Here is a 17,822-nt window from a genome sequence, read left to right as displayed (position 1 = left end):
GGGGCTTTGCTGCCTTGAAATCTGAAGTGGGCGAGCTTGGGGGTTGGGCCACCTCCAACCCAGCCCTCCATTAGCTTTCCCGTCCCTCCAAATGGAGCCCCCCAGGTTGCAGAGGGAGGGTGCACGAGGGAACCCTTGTCATCTCTGGGATCTGCCAACCCTCCCCACCCTTGGGTCTTGGAGTGGGGCAGCTCCTCCCCTCAGAGTCACTTCCAAACGCCTTCCCTTCCCGGGGCTCTGCCTGGAGGTGGCCAGAATCCCCAGTTGTTCCAACATTTCTGGTTGAGAGGAACAACTGTTGTTGACCGGCCCCTTTCAGAATAAATCCGGCAACTGTTTGCTGTGAAGCGCAGCTCTCTGGATCACTTCCCCACTGGTCTTTTGGCTCTGACCCCCAAAGGAGAAAAGGCAAAGAGAAAACCTAAAAAAACCCAAACCCACCAAACCCTTATTTCCCCCTCCCCTGGTCCCCTCCCCTCCCACTCCATCACCCCCCCGCAAGCTCTCGGGCCACCCGAAGATGTTATTCTGCAGAAAGGGCGCTTGGCCGGCACCTGCTCCCCCAGAGACAACTGGCACAGCTGCGGCCGGCCGAGGGACGGGGTGTGACATCAGGGTCCGGAAAAGGGAGCGGGGGTGCAAGGCAACCCAGCCACGGGGCGGGAGAGTGGCAGGGGGCAGCAGGGGGGCAGAGGAGGCTGAAGAGAGCAATCAATTAATCAAGGGTATTTATTGAGTGCTTTCTGAGTGCAAGAGCACTGGGCTAAGCGCTTGGGGGAGAACGGTAGAGTGGGTAGACGTGATCCCTGCCCTCCAGGGTCTTACATTCTAGTGGGAACAGGTTGCAATGGACTACTGGGGAGGAGGGGTAGGAAAAAGAGGAGGAAGAGAGGGAAGCAATGCAGTTTACAGGATAGAGCACGACTCTGGGAGTCAGAAGGTCCTGGGTTCTAATCCCGACTCCACCACTTGTCTCCTTTGTGACCTTGGGCAAATCACTTCAGTTCTCTGTGCCTCAGTTACCTAGTCTATAAAATGGGAATTAAGACTGTGAGCCTGATGTGGGACTGGGACTGTGTCCAACCCGACTAGCTTGTATCCATCCCAGCGCTTAGTACAGTGCTTGGCACATAGTAAGCGCTTAACAAATACCACAATTATTATTATTATAAGAGAAAGAGGAGGAGGAAGAGGAGGAGGAGAGCAGACCAGGGAAAGCCTGAGGGCTGGCAGGAGAAAGGAAGGAACCCAGATGGGCGATGGGGAGGAGACAAGAGAAGGCAAAGGCAGCAGTTGGGGGACACAGAAGAAGGGAATGGGTGAAGGAGAGAAAGAGAAACAGAGGGGAGAGGGAGAGAGAGGTCTATTAAAAACCTTTCAGTGCATAACACAAAATGTCAGGGTTTATAGCTTCATTCTTGGCATTGCCGAGACCGAGAACCCCGCACAGAAATGTCACCGCTTGTCATGTTTAATCACCTGCTGTTTGTTAACACCTTCCCTGCAAGGAGCTTGTCTCAACCTGCCCCTCGCCAGCCCCCGGGACCAGGAAGCCGGGCACAGCAGCCCACCTTCTCCCAAAGACCTGCTACCCCTGGCTGCCCACTGTGCCTGGTCAGGGGCCTGGTGGCCAGGGAGACCTTGGGATGCCCAGGAGAGGGGAGAGCAATGTTCCTAAGGGAGTGGAGGGGGAGGGGGTCATGGGGGCAAAGACCCCTCTCCCACCATCCGACCTGAGGTCTCCAGCCCCAGAACACGCCCTCTCGGGCAGCTGAGCTGGTGTTAAACCAGGAGGAGGAGGAGGAACAGTGGGATGCAGAAGACCTAGGGAAAATTAATGCCTCTCTCCCGCCAGCAGCCTGTCCCCCTCCGTTTCCCCCCAGGGGCCAGAGAAGATAAAGATATGGCCCTGAAGCCCCCGCAGGCCTGGCATTCACCCATCTATTTGCTCAAACAGCAACTGTCAGCTACCAACTGGCATCCAAACCCTTCCAGGTCCCACTTCCCACTCCAACCCCGGCAGCTCCAACTCTGCCCCATCCCCCCGGGGAGCTCTGGGTGAGTTGTGTCCCTCCCCTTACTACCCACCCTCAGGAACCCCCCTGGAGTTAAGGAACAGTCCTCCGAGGCCACTGCCAGAAGGAGCGTCCTGGACCAGGTAATAATTATAGTAATTGTGGTATTCCTCAGGCCCTAACAATGTGCCAAGCACTTTCCTAAGTGCTGGGGTAATCAATGGAATTTACTGAGCCCTTACTGTGTGCAAAGCACTCTACCAAGCACTTGATAAGGATAGATAGGATCAGATCACACATAATCCCTGTCCCTCAAAGGGCTACCTGTCTATGAGTGAGAACGAACAGGTGTTTAATCCCCATTTCACACATGAGGAAATGGAGGCAAAGAGAAATCAAACTGACTTGGCCAAGGTCACACAGCAGGCAAGTGGTGGAGCCAGGATGAGAACATCAGAACCCAGTTCTCCTGGCTTCCAGTCCTGTACTTTTCTCAAGCAGCTTGGCTAGGAGAGGCCACGGTGGACAGCTGGGCCAACCGGGAGGAGTATTTTAATATTCCTTTCAAACACTCCTCACTCACTGCTCCAGAAGAGCAATCCCCTGTCTCTATGGACACCAATTTGTTGAGGCCTCCTCCCTGCAAAAGCCTCACTTCATTGGACTCCAAGCTGCAGGAGCACACCAAATCCAAGTGCTTAGAACCACCCTCTCTCACTCTCCCAAAGGTAGGTGCCCCTGTTCTCCTCGTCCTTCTGGACTAAGATCACAGTGGATTTCTTCTCCCTGTCCCCCTGGAAAGCCTGAAGGTACTTTCCCTTCAAAGATCTCATCCTCACAGCCGGGCCCTTCCTCCTCTTCAGTCAGAGGAGGACCCAAAGGTCCAGAGTGGTTCGGTGACTTAGCCAGGGTCATCCAGCAAATTGAAGACAGCACTGGGATTAGAATTCAAGACTTTGGACACCCAGGTGCACTCAGGCTCTTTCCACCAGACATCTCCACTGAACACGACCCCCAGGGGAGTCCCTGTCTCTTACTTCCTTCCCAAGGAAGTGATGAAAATGAATGGTCTCGTGGGGGAAGAGGTCTCTCTGAGCCCTTGGTTGGACCAACATTCTAAAAATTCTATAAATTCAAGGCATTTTATTATTGTCCCCTACATTAATTCCCTAATTACTCAAAAGTTGCACTTTTTCAAGCACTAAATGAGCTGAGCCTGAATCTTCCATTGCACCAGTACAGTTTGGAAGATCAACAAACCCCACAACCCCATGGATGCAGCACTTACTCCCGTCTACATGGTGATGTCAGGCTCATGTATGTGCTGTCTACCTATGTCCTGAGCAGCCCTTTAAGGATGACCTGTTATGCCTGCTCAGAATGAGCCACCCCTTATACAGCAATTGGAAATCCCAGGGCCGGGAAGGGCCCTGGCAGGTCATTTAGTCCCCGTCTCTGCCTCCAAGCAGGACAATACCTAGATTTTTTTTTTTTAAGTATTTTTTAAGCCCTTTCTATGTGCCAGACACTGTACTAAGCACTGGAGTAGATACAAGCTAATCAGGTTGGACATAGTCCCTGTCCCACATAAGGCTCCCAGTCTTCATCCCCATTTTACAGGTGAGGTAACTGAGGCACAAAGAAGTAAACTGCCTTACTCAAGGTCACACAGCAGAAAAGCGGCGGAGCCGGGATTACAACCCAGGGACTTCTAACTCCCAGGCCCGTGTTCCACCCACTAGGCAACACCTAGACCAAAAATTGTCTAGCACCTTCCTCCTCACTTGATAGAACCACCCCCGCGGGTAGCAAGTTTTTCCTCAGATCTGTCCTAAATCCTTCCTGCTGTCACTCACTCCCACCCTCCCTCATTCCTTGAAAATGGTCCTCAGTGGTGTCATTTCCCCGGTAGGGATAGAAAGCCACCCCCTAGCCTTTTCCTCCTCTTCTACATCTATTTGCAGGAGAAAGCTGGTTATCTGACTGGGGCGTGTTCAGATCATGGAAGTTCAGAGAAAAAGGTCAAACAGATCGGGTATTTTGGACAGGGCAGTTCAGGTTAGTAGCCAATGTCTCCTTTTCCCATCGATCTGAGTGGGTATACGGCAATCAGGGTTTCCGCCGTCCCTACATCCCCTCCTTAGCTCTTGGGCACGGTCTCTGGTATTGGCCGACCCGGCGTTGGGACTCGAGAAGGTTGGGGTGTGGACACTCGGGGACAGAGAGAGACCCACCACCTTACCCCAGTTGGGTTGCCCTGGGTCAGAGAGAGAGAGACCCCCAGTTGGGTGGCCTGGGGACACATAGAGAGACCACCAGTCAGGCGACTCCGGCAGGCCTGGCTCAGAACCCTTTTCCCGAGACATCGCGATTTATCAGATGAGTGCGGCCTGCCAGCCGGGCCCCTCAGTATAATCCTTTCATTAATTTACTATTAGATGGGAAATTACTCCTCACCCAGGAATATGCGTTTTCATCTTATTCTAAGTTAGATTCTTAAAGCAATTACAGAGGCATCTGGCAGTGACTTCACCCGCCAAGACCCAGCCTTGGGGAGGGGAGGGGGGACACCCCAGGCTCCTGCTCTGTGAGGGCTTCCCCCTCCCCCAAAACCGCAGGTGAGGACTGGGCTCCCCCACTGTGCCCCCAGCAGAGGAGGAGGAGGAGGGGTGGGGGAGTCGAGATTTTTGATCTTTGACATTTGTCGAAAAACTCCTTTCCCGAGCCACCTGCCCCGCAGGCCTGCCGGTGACAGTTGCTGAGGAGCCGCGGCAGCTGTGCTGCGGGAGCCTTGTCTATTTTTAATTGTTTGATCGGAATATTAACTCATCTAGGCCTGTTCCCAAGGCGCAAGCTTCAGCCCGAGGGTTCCCCCCACTTCCCGGCTCTTCCTCTCTCGGTAGCATCGGAAATCGGCTCGGCGAGTCAAATCCACCCTCGGAGATGGGAGAGCTGGCGGGATCGGGGAAACCGAAGGCAAACCGGAGCCCAACTGAGTCTCCCCCGACACACTGGCTCCTGCAGGCCGCCCGGTCCGGCAGGCCCCCGGAGTTTCGGAGCCAAACTTGAGATCCCAAATGTGCATGAGGTTGGGTCTTGAGTCCCCAGATGTGACACACTCCTCCCCCTCCCCGCTGGAAGGGAGTTCCGGCTCAGCTTCCGGCTGGCCCACCAACTTCACCGGGGGCTCAAACCAACCTTGAAGGGGATGGGCAGCAGCTGGGGAGGGGGCAGGACCCCAATGTGTCCCAGGATATTCCTCGGGAGAGGTTCCCCGTTTAGATCTGTAGGTATCCTGCAGCTCCCTTCTGGACTGGCTCTCTGGGTTTCCACAGGACTGGGAAAGACACCTGTGACTCTTCTCTGGGGTGGGCTAGAAAGGGGCAGGGGGCCAGCCATGATGGGATCTGGCGCTTGGCACCTCACACACCAATGCCGGGCCCAGAAAAGCCACTGATGGGCCACGAGCCATCTGAAACAGCTGACCTCTTTGGGAACCACCCTTCGCAGGCTCCCCCCACCCGCTCCTTCTCCATCCCGCCCCGATCCCACCCTCACCCCTTAACCAATAAGCATCTTAGTCACATTCTCCCACCCCGACAAGAACCACATGAGGGACATGAGAAACTTCTGGGAACCAACAACACTCCTTACTGTTTGGTAATCCTCCCTCCTAAATCTGTTTCCCCTCACTCTTCACCCCCTTTACAGCCAGCCCTCTCCAAGAGGCCCATGCCAGTCCACATCCAGTCACCCTCCTCTTTCAATCTCTTCTCTCCCTCTCTCTCTCTTTCTCTCCCTCTGCTTTGCTGCTCCCTCAAGGTCACAGAGCCTGTCCGCACTAAGAGTATTTGCTCACGAGGCCAGGCCTTTTCACAGCACTCACCACAAATATGCTTTCTGATAAAGTTGGTGGAAAAGAAACTCCAGGGCCCAAAACAATGTCAGAAATCCACCTCTCCTGCCTTCCCCCTGTCACCCAGGTGGAGAGGGAGGGTAACATAGTAGGAAAAGAGAAAAGAGCCAATGAACTGACCCTGGAGGAGGAAGGTTTCTCATTCCCCTCCTCACTTGGCCCCCTGCCTCCTGTGGTCCCCTTTTCCAATTCTGTCTGTCCTCTGGCCGAGGTGGGACGATACTTCGTCTGTGCTGCCACTGTGGGGACTGAGCCATTTGGTGCCCAACGCCTCCCCTTCTAGTCTCTAAGGAGCAAGTGTGGCCTAAAGGAAAGAGCCAGGCACAGCCTGGGAGTCAGGGGACCTGGGTCCTGGTCTCAGCGTCTCCATTTGCCTGCTGTGTGACCTTGGGCAAGTCCTTAACCTCTCTGAGCCTCTGGGCTTCCTGTTCTACCTCCCCCTGTGTCCAACCTGATTATCTTTTATCTACCCCAGCGTTTAGCATGATGCCTGGTGCATAGTAGGTGCTTAACAAATATCACCGTTATTACTATTTCCCTCACCCAGGTGTGCGTGTGTGTGCATATAAAATGTTCAGCGGGTCTCAGATAGGTCTTCTCCCTCCAGGGACCTCAGGCTTCTGTCTCTGCTAATGCAGTGTGAACAATCAAATAATGGTATTTATTGAGTCCTTACTGTCTACAGAGCACTGTACTAAATGCCTGGGAGAGTACGTGTATTTAGGAGAAGCAGCATGGTCTAGTGGAAAGAAACTGGGCCTGGGAGTCAGAGCACCTGAGTTCTAATCCCAGCTCTGCCATGTACCTGCTGTGTGACCTTGGACAAGTCACTAAACTTCTCTGTTCCTCAGTTTCTTCACCTGTAAAATGGGGATTAAGACTGTGAGCCCCATGTGGGACATGGACTGTGTCCAATCTGATTAGCTTGTATCTCCCGCAGCACTTAGTAGAGGGCCTGGCACATAGTAAGTGCTTAACCATTAAAAAAAAACCCCACCACCAACAAAAAAAAAACTTTCCTGTGCCTCAGTTCCCTCACCCACAAATTAGGAATTCAATACTTGTTCTCCTTCCTACTTAGACTCTGAGCCCCTTGTGGGACCTGATGATCTTGTATCTAACCCAGCACTCAATACAGTGCTTGGCATATAGTAAGCACTTAAATACTACAATTATAATAGAGCTGGTGTACATATTCCCAGCCCACAAGGAACTCACAGACAGACATTAAAATAAATCACGGATATGTACGCGAGTGCCGGGGACTGAGGGGGCGATGATTAAAGGGTACAAATCCAAGTTCAGTGGATAGCTAGCCACAGGAGCTGCACCATTCAGGTCTCCTGTCTAGCTGCCTTGGGCAATCTGACCCTGAGGGTCTTTCCCCATGCTAATGGACACTGCCCTTCAGTGCAGGGTGGTTGACAGAAGTTCTCCACTGCCTTGTCTTGAGTCAAAGGTCAGAACTGAGGGAGCGCTGTTGGTGATTCTACCTGACCTCTAGTGTCTTTTTTCATGTCGAAGTGAGGGCGGGAGGAAGGGACTCCCTTGGTTCTTTCCCGCTTTCACCTGATTTTCCATCGTTCCCCAACCATGTGGCCCATTACTGTTCCCTCAGCACATCTTGGCCAGAGGGTCTTCCCTCCTCTCACTTACACTTACCCTCTTGGCGGCCGCCGGCCGAGACCTCCAGGAGACCGAAGAGGAGCCTGGGTCGGCTCTTGTCCCGTGTCTCAGCTTCCTCTCCCCGGCCCGTCTCACCTCATCGAACGCCCCCTCCCGCCCCCCCACCCCATCCTCCCTCTGTGCACATGGGCTTTAATGTTTTTATTACCTGTTTGACTCGCTGCCTTATTGCTTCTCCCCTTAATGGGGCCGTAACCGTGGAAACGAGGAATAAACGGCCACCAGAAAATGAGATGATTAAACAGGTCACCCTGGCAAACAAACTCACCACCCGGAGCCCGAGGGGGGCAGCCGGCTTGGGGGGTGGAGAGGACAGAGGCAGCGTACCTCCCCTCACAGGGGCTTCTGGAGCTTCAAAATTCTGGGGAGGTGCTCCCCACCTCTCGGCCCCGCCCGACCCACTAGGACTAAGGAGGGGTAGGCAGGCCTGAACAGGGGAACGGGCAGGAGGGACTCAGCTGGGACAGAGTCCGGGTGACCAACCAAGGCAGGATGAGAGAGGCTGCAGTCGTCCGGGGCCAAGGCTGACGCTGCAACTCAGTGTGCACAGGGTCACTGGCATCACACTGCAATTAATCCCAGTTGCCCAGCCAGAGCCTCACAGGCACCTGCCACTCAAAGCCTGAGAGCGGCTCCCTCCACAGGGCCCCCCGCCGGATCCCATTCCTGCTGCTGCGGGAACTGGGGAACATTCCAAACTAGCTCCTCTCTGTGCCCGTGCCCTAATTCTCCTCTGCCTGCGCCGTCCCATCACACACACGGAGAGCTGTCCCTCCGGGAACTACCAGTGCCTTCAGTTCGCCACGCAGGATGAATAATAATGATAATAATTATGGTACTTGTTAAGCACTTACTATGTGCCAAGCACTGTTCTAAGTGCTGGGGTAAACGCAAGCTAATCAGGTTGGACACAGTCCCTGTCCCACATGGGATTTATAGTCTTAATCCCCATATTACAGATGAGGTAACTGAGGCCCAGAGAAGTGAAGTGACATGTGGCGGAGCCAGGATTAGAAGCCAGGTTCTTCTGACTCTCAGGTCCTTGCTCTATCCACTATGCCATGCTGCTTCTTGAACTGAAATGACTGCTTCCCCCCAACTCCTCTTTCAGGGCAAGGGTAAGAGTTAGGGATAGGGTTAGCCATGACCTGGCTTCCCAGAAGGGGTCAGGGCCTGAATGTCTTAATCTTGTCTCGCAAGCAGTGGGCGGCTCTGGCCCCAGGCCTGCGGGCATTAGTGCTGGGAACTGGGTCTGACCCCAGAGGCTGGTGCTGGGGAGGTGGTCCTGGGCCGGCTTGCCACCCCCAGCTCGAACATGGCCCCGTTGGCACCAGAAAGTGGAAGCCCTGGTGATTTGTGGTCGAGGCTGTTCCTGTGAGCAGGGGTGTTAACCTCAGCCTCTGGCCACCCTCCAGGCTGGAGATGGCTCGGTGCCCTGCCTATCCCGACCCAGCCCACCTGCCCCCTGCACCCAGTGCCTGGTCAGACAGCCCAGGGGAGGGAGGAGAGAGGGGCATAGGCCCGCAATTACACAGAGGGCAGGATCATGAGGACTGGTGGTCAAGAAGGGGCCAGCAGCAACTGGCCTTGACCCAGTCAGGGGAGGGGATGAGCTGCACACCCCACCATGGCCTCGGCCACTGCCTGTGCCCAGAGGCGCACCCCAGAACCAACCAGCCCCAAACCGCAGCCTTACCCGGGAACCCGGCCCAGCCCCGTCTCCTCGACTGCAGCTCCTCCTCTTACCCTCTTTTCCCCACCCTCCTTCCACAGGGCCACTCCTAGCCCCAGCCTGGAATCCCTGCTCTCTGCTCCAACCACTTTCTCACCTGGCTGAGATCCATCTTGGGGCAGCCCGGGCAGACCCTCGATTTTCTCCCGAGCTAGGGGTGGCTCACAGGAGGAACAGCAGGGGGAGACAGGGTGCCCTCCTCCTTTGAATAGGCGTGTGGGTGCGTGTTGTGTGCACACGTGTGTCTGCCTCTCTCTCTTTCTGGGATTTGGCTTCAAATTTGTGCAGAATCTTAACAAACCCTCAGCTGAACACACATACTTCCTGGGGTAGCAGAGACCTACCCCAAACTTTGGCTCTCCCTGTTGGCTACTCTAGAGAGTATGGGGGCTCAGGGGCCTTGTTCCCGGCTCCCCTTGGTTTAAGGAGGTGTGGGACTGGACAGGTTCTGGATCTCTGCACCACCTTGGTTCTAGGGGTTGGGGGGTGCTGGTTTACTAGACCCCTTGGTTCTGTGTAGTCAGAGGGTTGAGGGAGTGTTGGTTTCCTGATCCCTTAGTTCTGGGGGTTGTGGGGACTGGGTATGTTGGTTCTTGCCCCCCTTGGTTTTAGGGTTTGTGGAGATTTGGGGGAGGTCGATTCCCTGGATCACTTGGTTCTGGGGTTTGTGGGGACTGGGGATGGTTGTTCTTGCCCCCACTGGTTCTGAGGGTTGTAGAGCTGCGGGGAGGAGGGTGCTTGTTCTTCCCCTTGACTCTATTTATTGCCATTGTTCTTGTCTGTCCGTCTCCCCCGATTAGACTGTAAGCCCGTCAAACGGCAGGGACTGTCTCTATCTGTTGCCGACTTGTTCATTCCAAGCGCTTAGTACAGTGCTCTGCACATAGTAAGCGCTCAATAAATACTATTGAATGAATGAATGCTTGTTCCCTGCCCCCTAGGTTCTGGGTAATGGCCAGGGAAGGGGTAGTCAGACTTGGTAAAAAAAAGGCTAGTTTGAGAAGCCTACTGGTTGAGGGCTGGATGGGCAAGGGGAGATTATTAAAGCGTGGAGACTCTAAAGGGTGGAAGAATTGGGGTGGGGGGGAGCATTTACAGCAGGAAGGGGTAGCCCTCAGTCCCCATTTTCCACCAAGCAGACAATGAAGCTTGGCCAAGCTGTGGGTGGAAAGAAGCCAACTTTGAAAAATCAACCCAACAAGGGACTGCCACCCAACCCACCCAACCCTGGGTCAACCAGGACTCCTGGATTCTCCTTCCCAGCCCCCCCCCCCCAAATAGCTGCTGTTCACCTTGAGGACCCAGAAATGCTAATTATTCCCAAGATGCTTTCTTCCTCCTGCGTCCATCGTCACTTTGAAACAAGTTCCAGGCAGAGAGCTTCAAACAAGCAGCCTCACCGCCACCCCCCCCCCCCGCTCACAATTACCCTGAACTGGGGGAGAGGGCAGAAAATGAAGCACAGAGGAATGGTCCCCCCTTTGCAGATAATGGCAAGCAGGGAAGTTGGTGGCAGGGGTTCTTGAGAGTGTGGGAAGCCATGGTCGGAGGGCAGTGGAACGACCAGCTGTGCCGTGGGGCCAAAGGAGCAGAAGGGGAAGGAGGGAAAGTGGGAGTGGGGAGGCCCCCACCTTCCCAACAGGTAGGACGCCTCAGTCAGGGGCAGCCGTTCTAATTAGGAGATGTTGTGGCCATGACTCAGCCCTCCAAAGGTGCTTTAGTTTATTTCATTTTTCCATCATAAAAGTCCTGCCCCAGATCTCTGCCAGATTCTCGGGCAGTGCCAACTCAGAGATTGTCCCTTGTTGGCCCTGAAGCCAGTCTCACCTGAGCTGGCTGGGGAGAAGGGACTCGATTCTGAATCCCTCTGAGGGCTTGAGCACCCCCAGAGTTCTCTTGGGGGGCCCAGGCCACTCCCCAAAGAAGAATTCTTTGGCCTTCCTCACCTTGAACCATCAAGGCCCCTCCCTGAGCCACCCCACACACACGCTTTTATTTTTTAATGTCATCAGTTAAGCGCTTACTATATGCCGGGCACTATATAACTACTGGGGTAGATACAGGCTAATCATCCATGTCCCACATGAGGCTCACAGTCTTAATCCCCATTTTACAGAGGCACAGAGAAGTGCCCAAAGTCACTCATTCATTCATTCAATAGTATTTATTGAGCGCTTACTATGTTCAGAGCACTGTACTAAGCGCTTGGAATGTACAAATCGGTAACAGAGCAGCAGCAGAGAAGAGAAGCCACTCAGCAGGGAAGTGGCTGAGCTGGGATTAGCACTCGGGTCCTCTGACTTCAGGCCTGTGCTCTTTCCACTAGGCCACGCTGATCTTCTCTGCCAGAAAGCCAAGAGGCACCTAAACCCCCTTCTTCAGAATTGCTGGACCAGCATCATCCATCCCCCTCAATGCTTTCCTGCCCCAGGCCTGAACATATCACAGATTGTCACCTGGGGAATAACTGACTCTCCAGACATCACCCTGGGGCAGCAGAGAGAAGCCGGACATGACTTAGCACACAAGGTTCTAAGGGGGCAGGGAGAAGGTTGGAAGGGAGAGGGAGAGGGTAAGTCCAGGGGCATGCTGGAATCTAGGCAGGGGTTGGAGGGATGACAACCACCACGTCACTCGCCCTCATTCCTGACCCAGCCCAGGCTTGGGCCAGAGGTTGGGGACGAGGGCAGTGTCTGCTCCCCGCCTCCCCTCCCCCCCACCAACCTGTTGACACAGTTTGTCATCAGACCCCCAGGATGGGCCCAGGAAGTGGCACAAACCTAGGCCTTGGCACTCCCTGCCTCTCCCGCCTGCCTTCCCTGGGCAGAAGAATTCTGGTTTTACTGGAACACCCTGCCTTGCCCAAACACACAGATTGGAGAGGTGTCCCGAGGGGGACAAATCGGCCCCTCGGGGGGGCCTGAAGCTCACCCCCGGACCTTCTCGGCACTAGACCACCGGGCACCCCTGGGTGCCAGCCCCTAGGCCAGACTGGCTCCCTGGTGCCGGGCTGACTGCAGTGGCACTGGCTGGCACCAGCTGAGCCTGCGTGGGTGAGCGTGGGCACAGGGCAAGTGAGGACACGAATCTGCAGAGCCCCAGCTGAGACATTTGGGGAAAAAAGAAAAGACTCTACCTGCTCCCCAGCTCCACCCCAAGCCCGCCAGGCCTTCTCCCAGGTCCGCTTTCAAACTTTCCTAGCTTGGCCAGCCTCTGTGCAGGCTCCCGGGTATGTATCTACTTTGGTGCTAGGAGAATTGGGGGAGCAGATGAACCAGGCACTGGGGGAGCTGGGGAGCTGGGGTTTTCCTGGCCCACCTGGCCTAAACTAGAGAGAGAAGTGTCAGGTCCCAGCCAAGCTCCAGCCTGCAAGTTTGGTGGGGCTGGAATTCTGAGTTTAGGGAGCAGGCCTGATCCTCAGACACAATGTCCAGACATACGTTGGGAGATTACTCATGCCTGTGTGTGTGTGTGTGTGTTGTGAGATATTTGTTAAGTGCTTACTATGTGTTAGTATACTAAGCGCTACAGTGGATACAAAATAATCAGGTGCCACAAGGGACTCTCAGTTTAAGGGGGATGGAGAACAGGCATTGAGTCCCCATTTTGCAGATGAAGGACCTGAAACCTAGAGAAGTTAAGTGACTTGCCCAAGGTCACGCACAAGACATGTGGCAGAGCTGGAATTAGAATCCAGTTGTGTGCGCACATCTACGGGGCATGGGTGTGTGGGCCCTTGCATGTACATCGGGGCCAAGAAGAGTAGAGTCAGGGAAAGGGTCACTTTCTTGTTTGGAACTTCTAAGAACAGTGCCTTGAACCCAGTAGGTGCTCAATAAATTCTGTTCCTATCACTCCAGGCTTGAGGGGTGCCTGATATCTCAGAAACCTCTCCCCTAGGAGGGCAGGCCAGTAAGGGGCCCAGAAGTAGGAGACCCCAGCACGGTGTCCCATGAGACTTGGTGTTTGGCCCTGAACACAGTGTTTGGGACACGAGATAATCGCTCCTATATCAACCCTCCAGAGTCAGCCTCCCATCCCGAGCCTGTGTCCTCTTACCCCAACACTGCATTCTCTCCTCATCCTTCCCTGGGCCACCCAAACCTGTCCCGGCCTGGGCCTACTCTGCCCCAACCCCTCACTCTCCAGTCCGTGCTCACGCAGGCCAGCAAGTAGCTCCAAGGAACTCTGGGATTGCTCCTCCATCCTGGCACTGGCAAACTCACAGGTAATTCTTGCCTTTCCGCCTCCCCACTCCCAAAGCAGGGGAATACGACAACTGAGGCTTTGACCTGTAACACGACTGAGTTCCTTCTGTTAGCCTCAGTGGATCTCCTGTTCTGGGGCCTGGGGCCTGGGGCCTGGAAACGGGTGCGTGGAGGGAAAGGGGTGGGGGGGGCACATCCAAAGGAGCCCTCTGTCTGCACAATGGATCTACCTGTGTCTGAAAGCTTCCTCCTCCAACATCCCAGCTCCCTCCCCAAGGGAAATCACTCTAAAAGGGCCTAATGGAACCATGTCCTCCTCTCTTCCTCTCTCCTCTCTCTCCTTTTTTTTATTAGCATTTGTGGAATTTATTCCCAAACTCTCCTAATCTTCCGTACACAACCATTTGATTTGCATAACCCAACCCCCTCTCATAAAAACTGGCTGCTAGTTTAATTAAAAAATGTAAATTTGCTGTCATCTCGGGGCCTGGTGAATTAGGACGACATCGGCATTTTTTATTGCTCAAGACGTCCAGATTGATCCAGCCCTTTGCTGAACCATGATGGAGGGAGAGGGCCCACTGGGTTCCGGGGAAGTGGGTGTCCCTGTCCTGCTTTCCTAGGCAAGTCCTGCTCCCTGCCCTTGGGTGGTCCGATGTCCGGGTTGGCCACACCCAGCAGGCGCGTCCAGGGTGGTCCTGGAAGTCACCCAAACGTCAAGTCGTCTGGTGGTCCCCCATCATCAGTGACATTTTCAAGGAAGATGGCTGTGATGGCGGGGAAAGTGAGTGAAGCTGCAGCTGGAGTTCCAGGCTAATGCAGAGCAAAAGTCCCAAACCAGGGTCCATTGAGCACTGGGCAGCTGATGAGGCTGGATCCCCGGTGACCGGAGATGGGAGAGAGGAGGCTTCTCCAAGACCCTGGAGATGGAGAGCGGAGGGATGCTGGGACCGGCCCAGATGGAACTCTGACGACACAAACTTCCCTTTGTTTCTTGGTGTGAAAGAAAGTTTGCTTCCTCTTTTGAAAGTTCCCAAGGAGTGAGACTTCCAAACCCAAGAGAGATCGGGCCGAAGGGGCATGGGGTGGAAGTCGTTCAGAGCTTTGACACTGTGGTCATCTCCAACTGAGTGGCCCAAGGCCAGGAGACGGGCCCTGCCGGAAGGGCCCTGCTCCAACTGAGGGAGGGGCCAGCTGACCTCAGGGGCCCTTCTAACTTCGAGGAAAAGTTTCCGGAGCCCGGCCTGGGAGCAGTAGACCGCCTGAATCATCTGGCTCCACAGCCCCTCCCCTCCACACCTGCTAGATGCCCCTGCCCCCTGCCCCGCCCCCCAAAGCCTCTCTCACACACACACACTGACTTGGAGGGACTGGCCTACAGGGAGGCTGGAGCACCAGCTCGATGATGATGGTGATGAGGAGGAGGAGGAGGAGTAGGGAGGCCCTACCTAGCCGGTGAGTAATCGCCAGGCCCCCACGTGCCTGCCTGCGTGTGAGAGCCTGTGAGAGGCTGGAGGTGGGGCTGATAGGCCAGGCCGGCCCGGCCCAACCCAGCCCATTGCTGGGGGAGGGAGTTTGGCTGGGAGGAGGCCTATTTCCGCAGAAAGAGGGTGGGGGCCAGGAGGCAACAGATTGGGCACCTGATTGAGGAGTCTGGGGGTGGGCTGTCTCCCCCAAAGAGGGCAGGGCAGGCAGCCGGAGGCTTTTGACGCCCTCTCACTCACTCTGCCCAGCAGGGGGTGCTCCCCTCTTCCTGGGAATCCAGGGTTACCGCATGGGCCCTGAGGCACCTCGATACCAGAAGAGCCAAGGATCATAAGTCACTGGCGGAGGGTGGGGGTGGACTCTAATGGCCCACATCTTCCCGCACCCTCTCCCCAAATCAACCACCATGGTCCTTTCGCTTTTCCTAATTCAAGTCCCTGCCTCTCGACCTCCTTTGCTCCCTAACTCCTCCGAGGTCACACCTCCACCTCTCCAGACAAGGGACCCTGGGCCCGGCCATTCCTCTCATTTCCGGCCTGGAAAAAAACCATCGCCCCTTAGAAAATGAAAGGGCAAGGTTAAAAGATCAGGCACCACTGACAATCAACCCGTTTATTACTACATATTACAGATAGATAGATAGATAGATAGACACATACAGCTAGGCGGGGGGAGGTGGGGAAAGGGCTGGGTTGGCAAGGAACTGAGAGAACAGGCCAAGGTTGGCCAGAAACAGGAGCGGGGGAGAGGGACGGGAAAACGGAACAACCTGGGGACCCTGGATGGGAGCCATAAGGAAATACTAAATATGTAAAATAGTCCCCCCCAAATCCAAAAGCAAACTGCCCCAAACCAGCATCGTCAGGATCTAAAACCCAAAGTCGCAGCCTGTCTCCATCGCGCGAGGCCACGAAACCTGAAACACGGTTACTGACCCAACTCCCGGAGGGCCTCGGGGCAGAAGAGGGTGTGTGTGTGTGGGGGGGGGGGGGGGGGGGAGAGAGAAACAAATCTCGGGCACCTCACTTTGAACTGATAACAACAGCTTCGTCCCACAGACTCGCAGGTGAAGAATACTCATTAGCCATAATAAGCAGCTTGATCATCCGACACAGCCTTGTCCCAAATAAATTAAATTCCTTTTCCTTGAGACAGTCGCCCCGAAACCAGACTAACCACCTTTCCCAATAGGACGCTGCTTTCAAAAACCAAACCACCCCCTCTGAAGGAAAAACAAAACACAAAAACACTCCACGACCGGACATACACACGGGTCTTGACAGAAAAAAACAACAAAAAAAACCCAACACACACACACACAACCACCACACAACAGAATAAAAACCCCCACAAAAAACCCCGAACTCCCATCGCTGACTGTCTCAGCTCCCTCTCCTTTCAGTTCTTTCACAATGACGAGCATCGAATCAGTCATCTTTACCAAACAGGTAAGAAATAAAAAAGCTCCCCCCTCGACCCCGTAACCCAGAGAAGGCGAGTGTGTGAAAACAGCGAGCGACCCGACCCTGTCCCCGCCACCCTTCCCCCCCTCCCCTCCTCATTCTCAGCTGCCACCTCATTGGGCTAAAAATAATAACTTCCGTAAAAGAACCGAAAGAAAAGTGAAAGAGAGCCCCTTCCCCTCCCCGCTCCCCCCACCCCCTCCGCTTTCTCCCCCTCCCACCGCCCCTTCCCCATCAGGACGAATACCTGTACCAAGTTCCATGTTCCTCTCTTTGGCCCCAAACTCTTCAAGGAACACCCCGGGAAAGAAAAGAAAAAGAAATGACATTCAGTCTCCTTCTCGAAACCCCCACTGACCCAATGCATCCCCACTCCACCACCCCTCCCCACCCCAAGATGCTCGTCCGCGACCCCCAGACCCGCCCGGGGTGAGGGAGGGGAGCGTGGAAGAGGGGGGTGGGAGTGCAGGAGGCGAGAGCCAAAGAAAGAGAAAAGTTTCTTCGCTCCCTCCCCGACTCTCACGGCCGGCGCACTGCCACCGTGAAGCCGCTCAGCTGTGCTTGCGAGTTTATTAAACTAAAAGAGAAACTATTTATAGACAGATCTTGCTCTTTGTGGGGCTGGAGGGGCCGGGGGAGGGCCGCCCCCAGACAGGACCGGACAGGGGGACCGGGGGGGGGGGGGGGGCGGGGGAGGACCGGGGTCCCTCGCACCCCCGGCCTGGATCATCTCAAAGGACCGAACCCAAATCCGGAGCATCGCTCCGGCCCTCCCCCCATCTTCCCACCCGTCCCTCCCCCCACCCCACGACCCCACTGCCTGTACTCACCATAGTCGGAGAGTCGAAAGCCGAATTCACTTAAATAATCAACTTTCATAATACTTAATTAATGCCTAATTGCAACTGATTACTCCCCGAATAACAAGTTGTTTTAAAACCCTGATGTCATTGCTCCTGACGGTAACACTCAGGGTAACAGTTTGGCAGGAGGCAGTGGAGCCGGGGAGGAGGAGGAGGAGGAGGAGGAGGAGGAGGAGGAAGAGGAGGGGGCGGGGCGGGCCTGGGGAGGGGGGAGGGAGGGCTGCCAGGAGAAAAGGTGATTGGCAGGGGTGATTTCAGCCCCGCCTCCACTCGGCCTTGCCCGGCTCCGGCGGAGGGGCAGGTGAAGGATCAGAAGGAGATGGGGCGCGGCTGGGCCCTCTCGGCTTCGCCCCTCGCTCCCCACGCGGTCGGTCCTGTTGGATGCTGGTGGGGGTCTCCGGACCTGTCCTCCCCAAAACGCGCCTGTGTACACCCCCACATACACAGAGTCACA

General features: G+C 55.1%; 1 protein-coding gene across 1 annotated transcript in view; it reads right to left on the bottom strand.

Moving 5' to 3' along the window:
- The window catches only part of CASZ1 (castor zinc finger 1), an 84,177-nt gene extending 66,687 nt beyond the window's left edge, over positions 1–17,490 (bottom strand). Inside the window, exons 1-2 of the mRNA XM_029065965.2 lie at positions 17,336–17,490; positions 16,753–16,791 (exon numbers count right to left, since the gene is read on the bottom strand). Coding sequence (XP_028921798.1) covers positions 16,753–16,791; positions 17,336–17,384 — 88 coding nt within the window. The 5' untranslated portion in view covers positions 17,385–17,490. The remainder of the gene's footprint in view (positions 1–16,752; positions 16,792–17,335) is intronic.
- Between the last annotated feature and the right edge of the window lie 332 nt (positions 17,491–17,822).

The sequence above is a fragment of the Ornithorhynchus anatinus genome, chromosome 5, assembly GCF_004115215.2.
Source record: "Ornithorhynchus anatinus isolate Pmale09 chromosome 5, mOrnAna1.pri.v4, whole genome shotgun sequence".
NCBI lineage: Eukaryota > Metazoa > Chordata > Mammalia > Monotremata > Ornithorhynchidae > Ornithorhynchus > Ornithorhynchus anatinus.
Note: the sequence above shows the minus strand (reverse complement) of the source record. Positions and strands in the feature narration are given on the sequence as shown.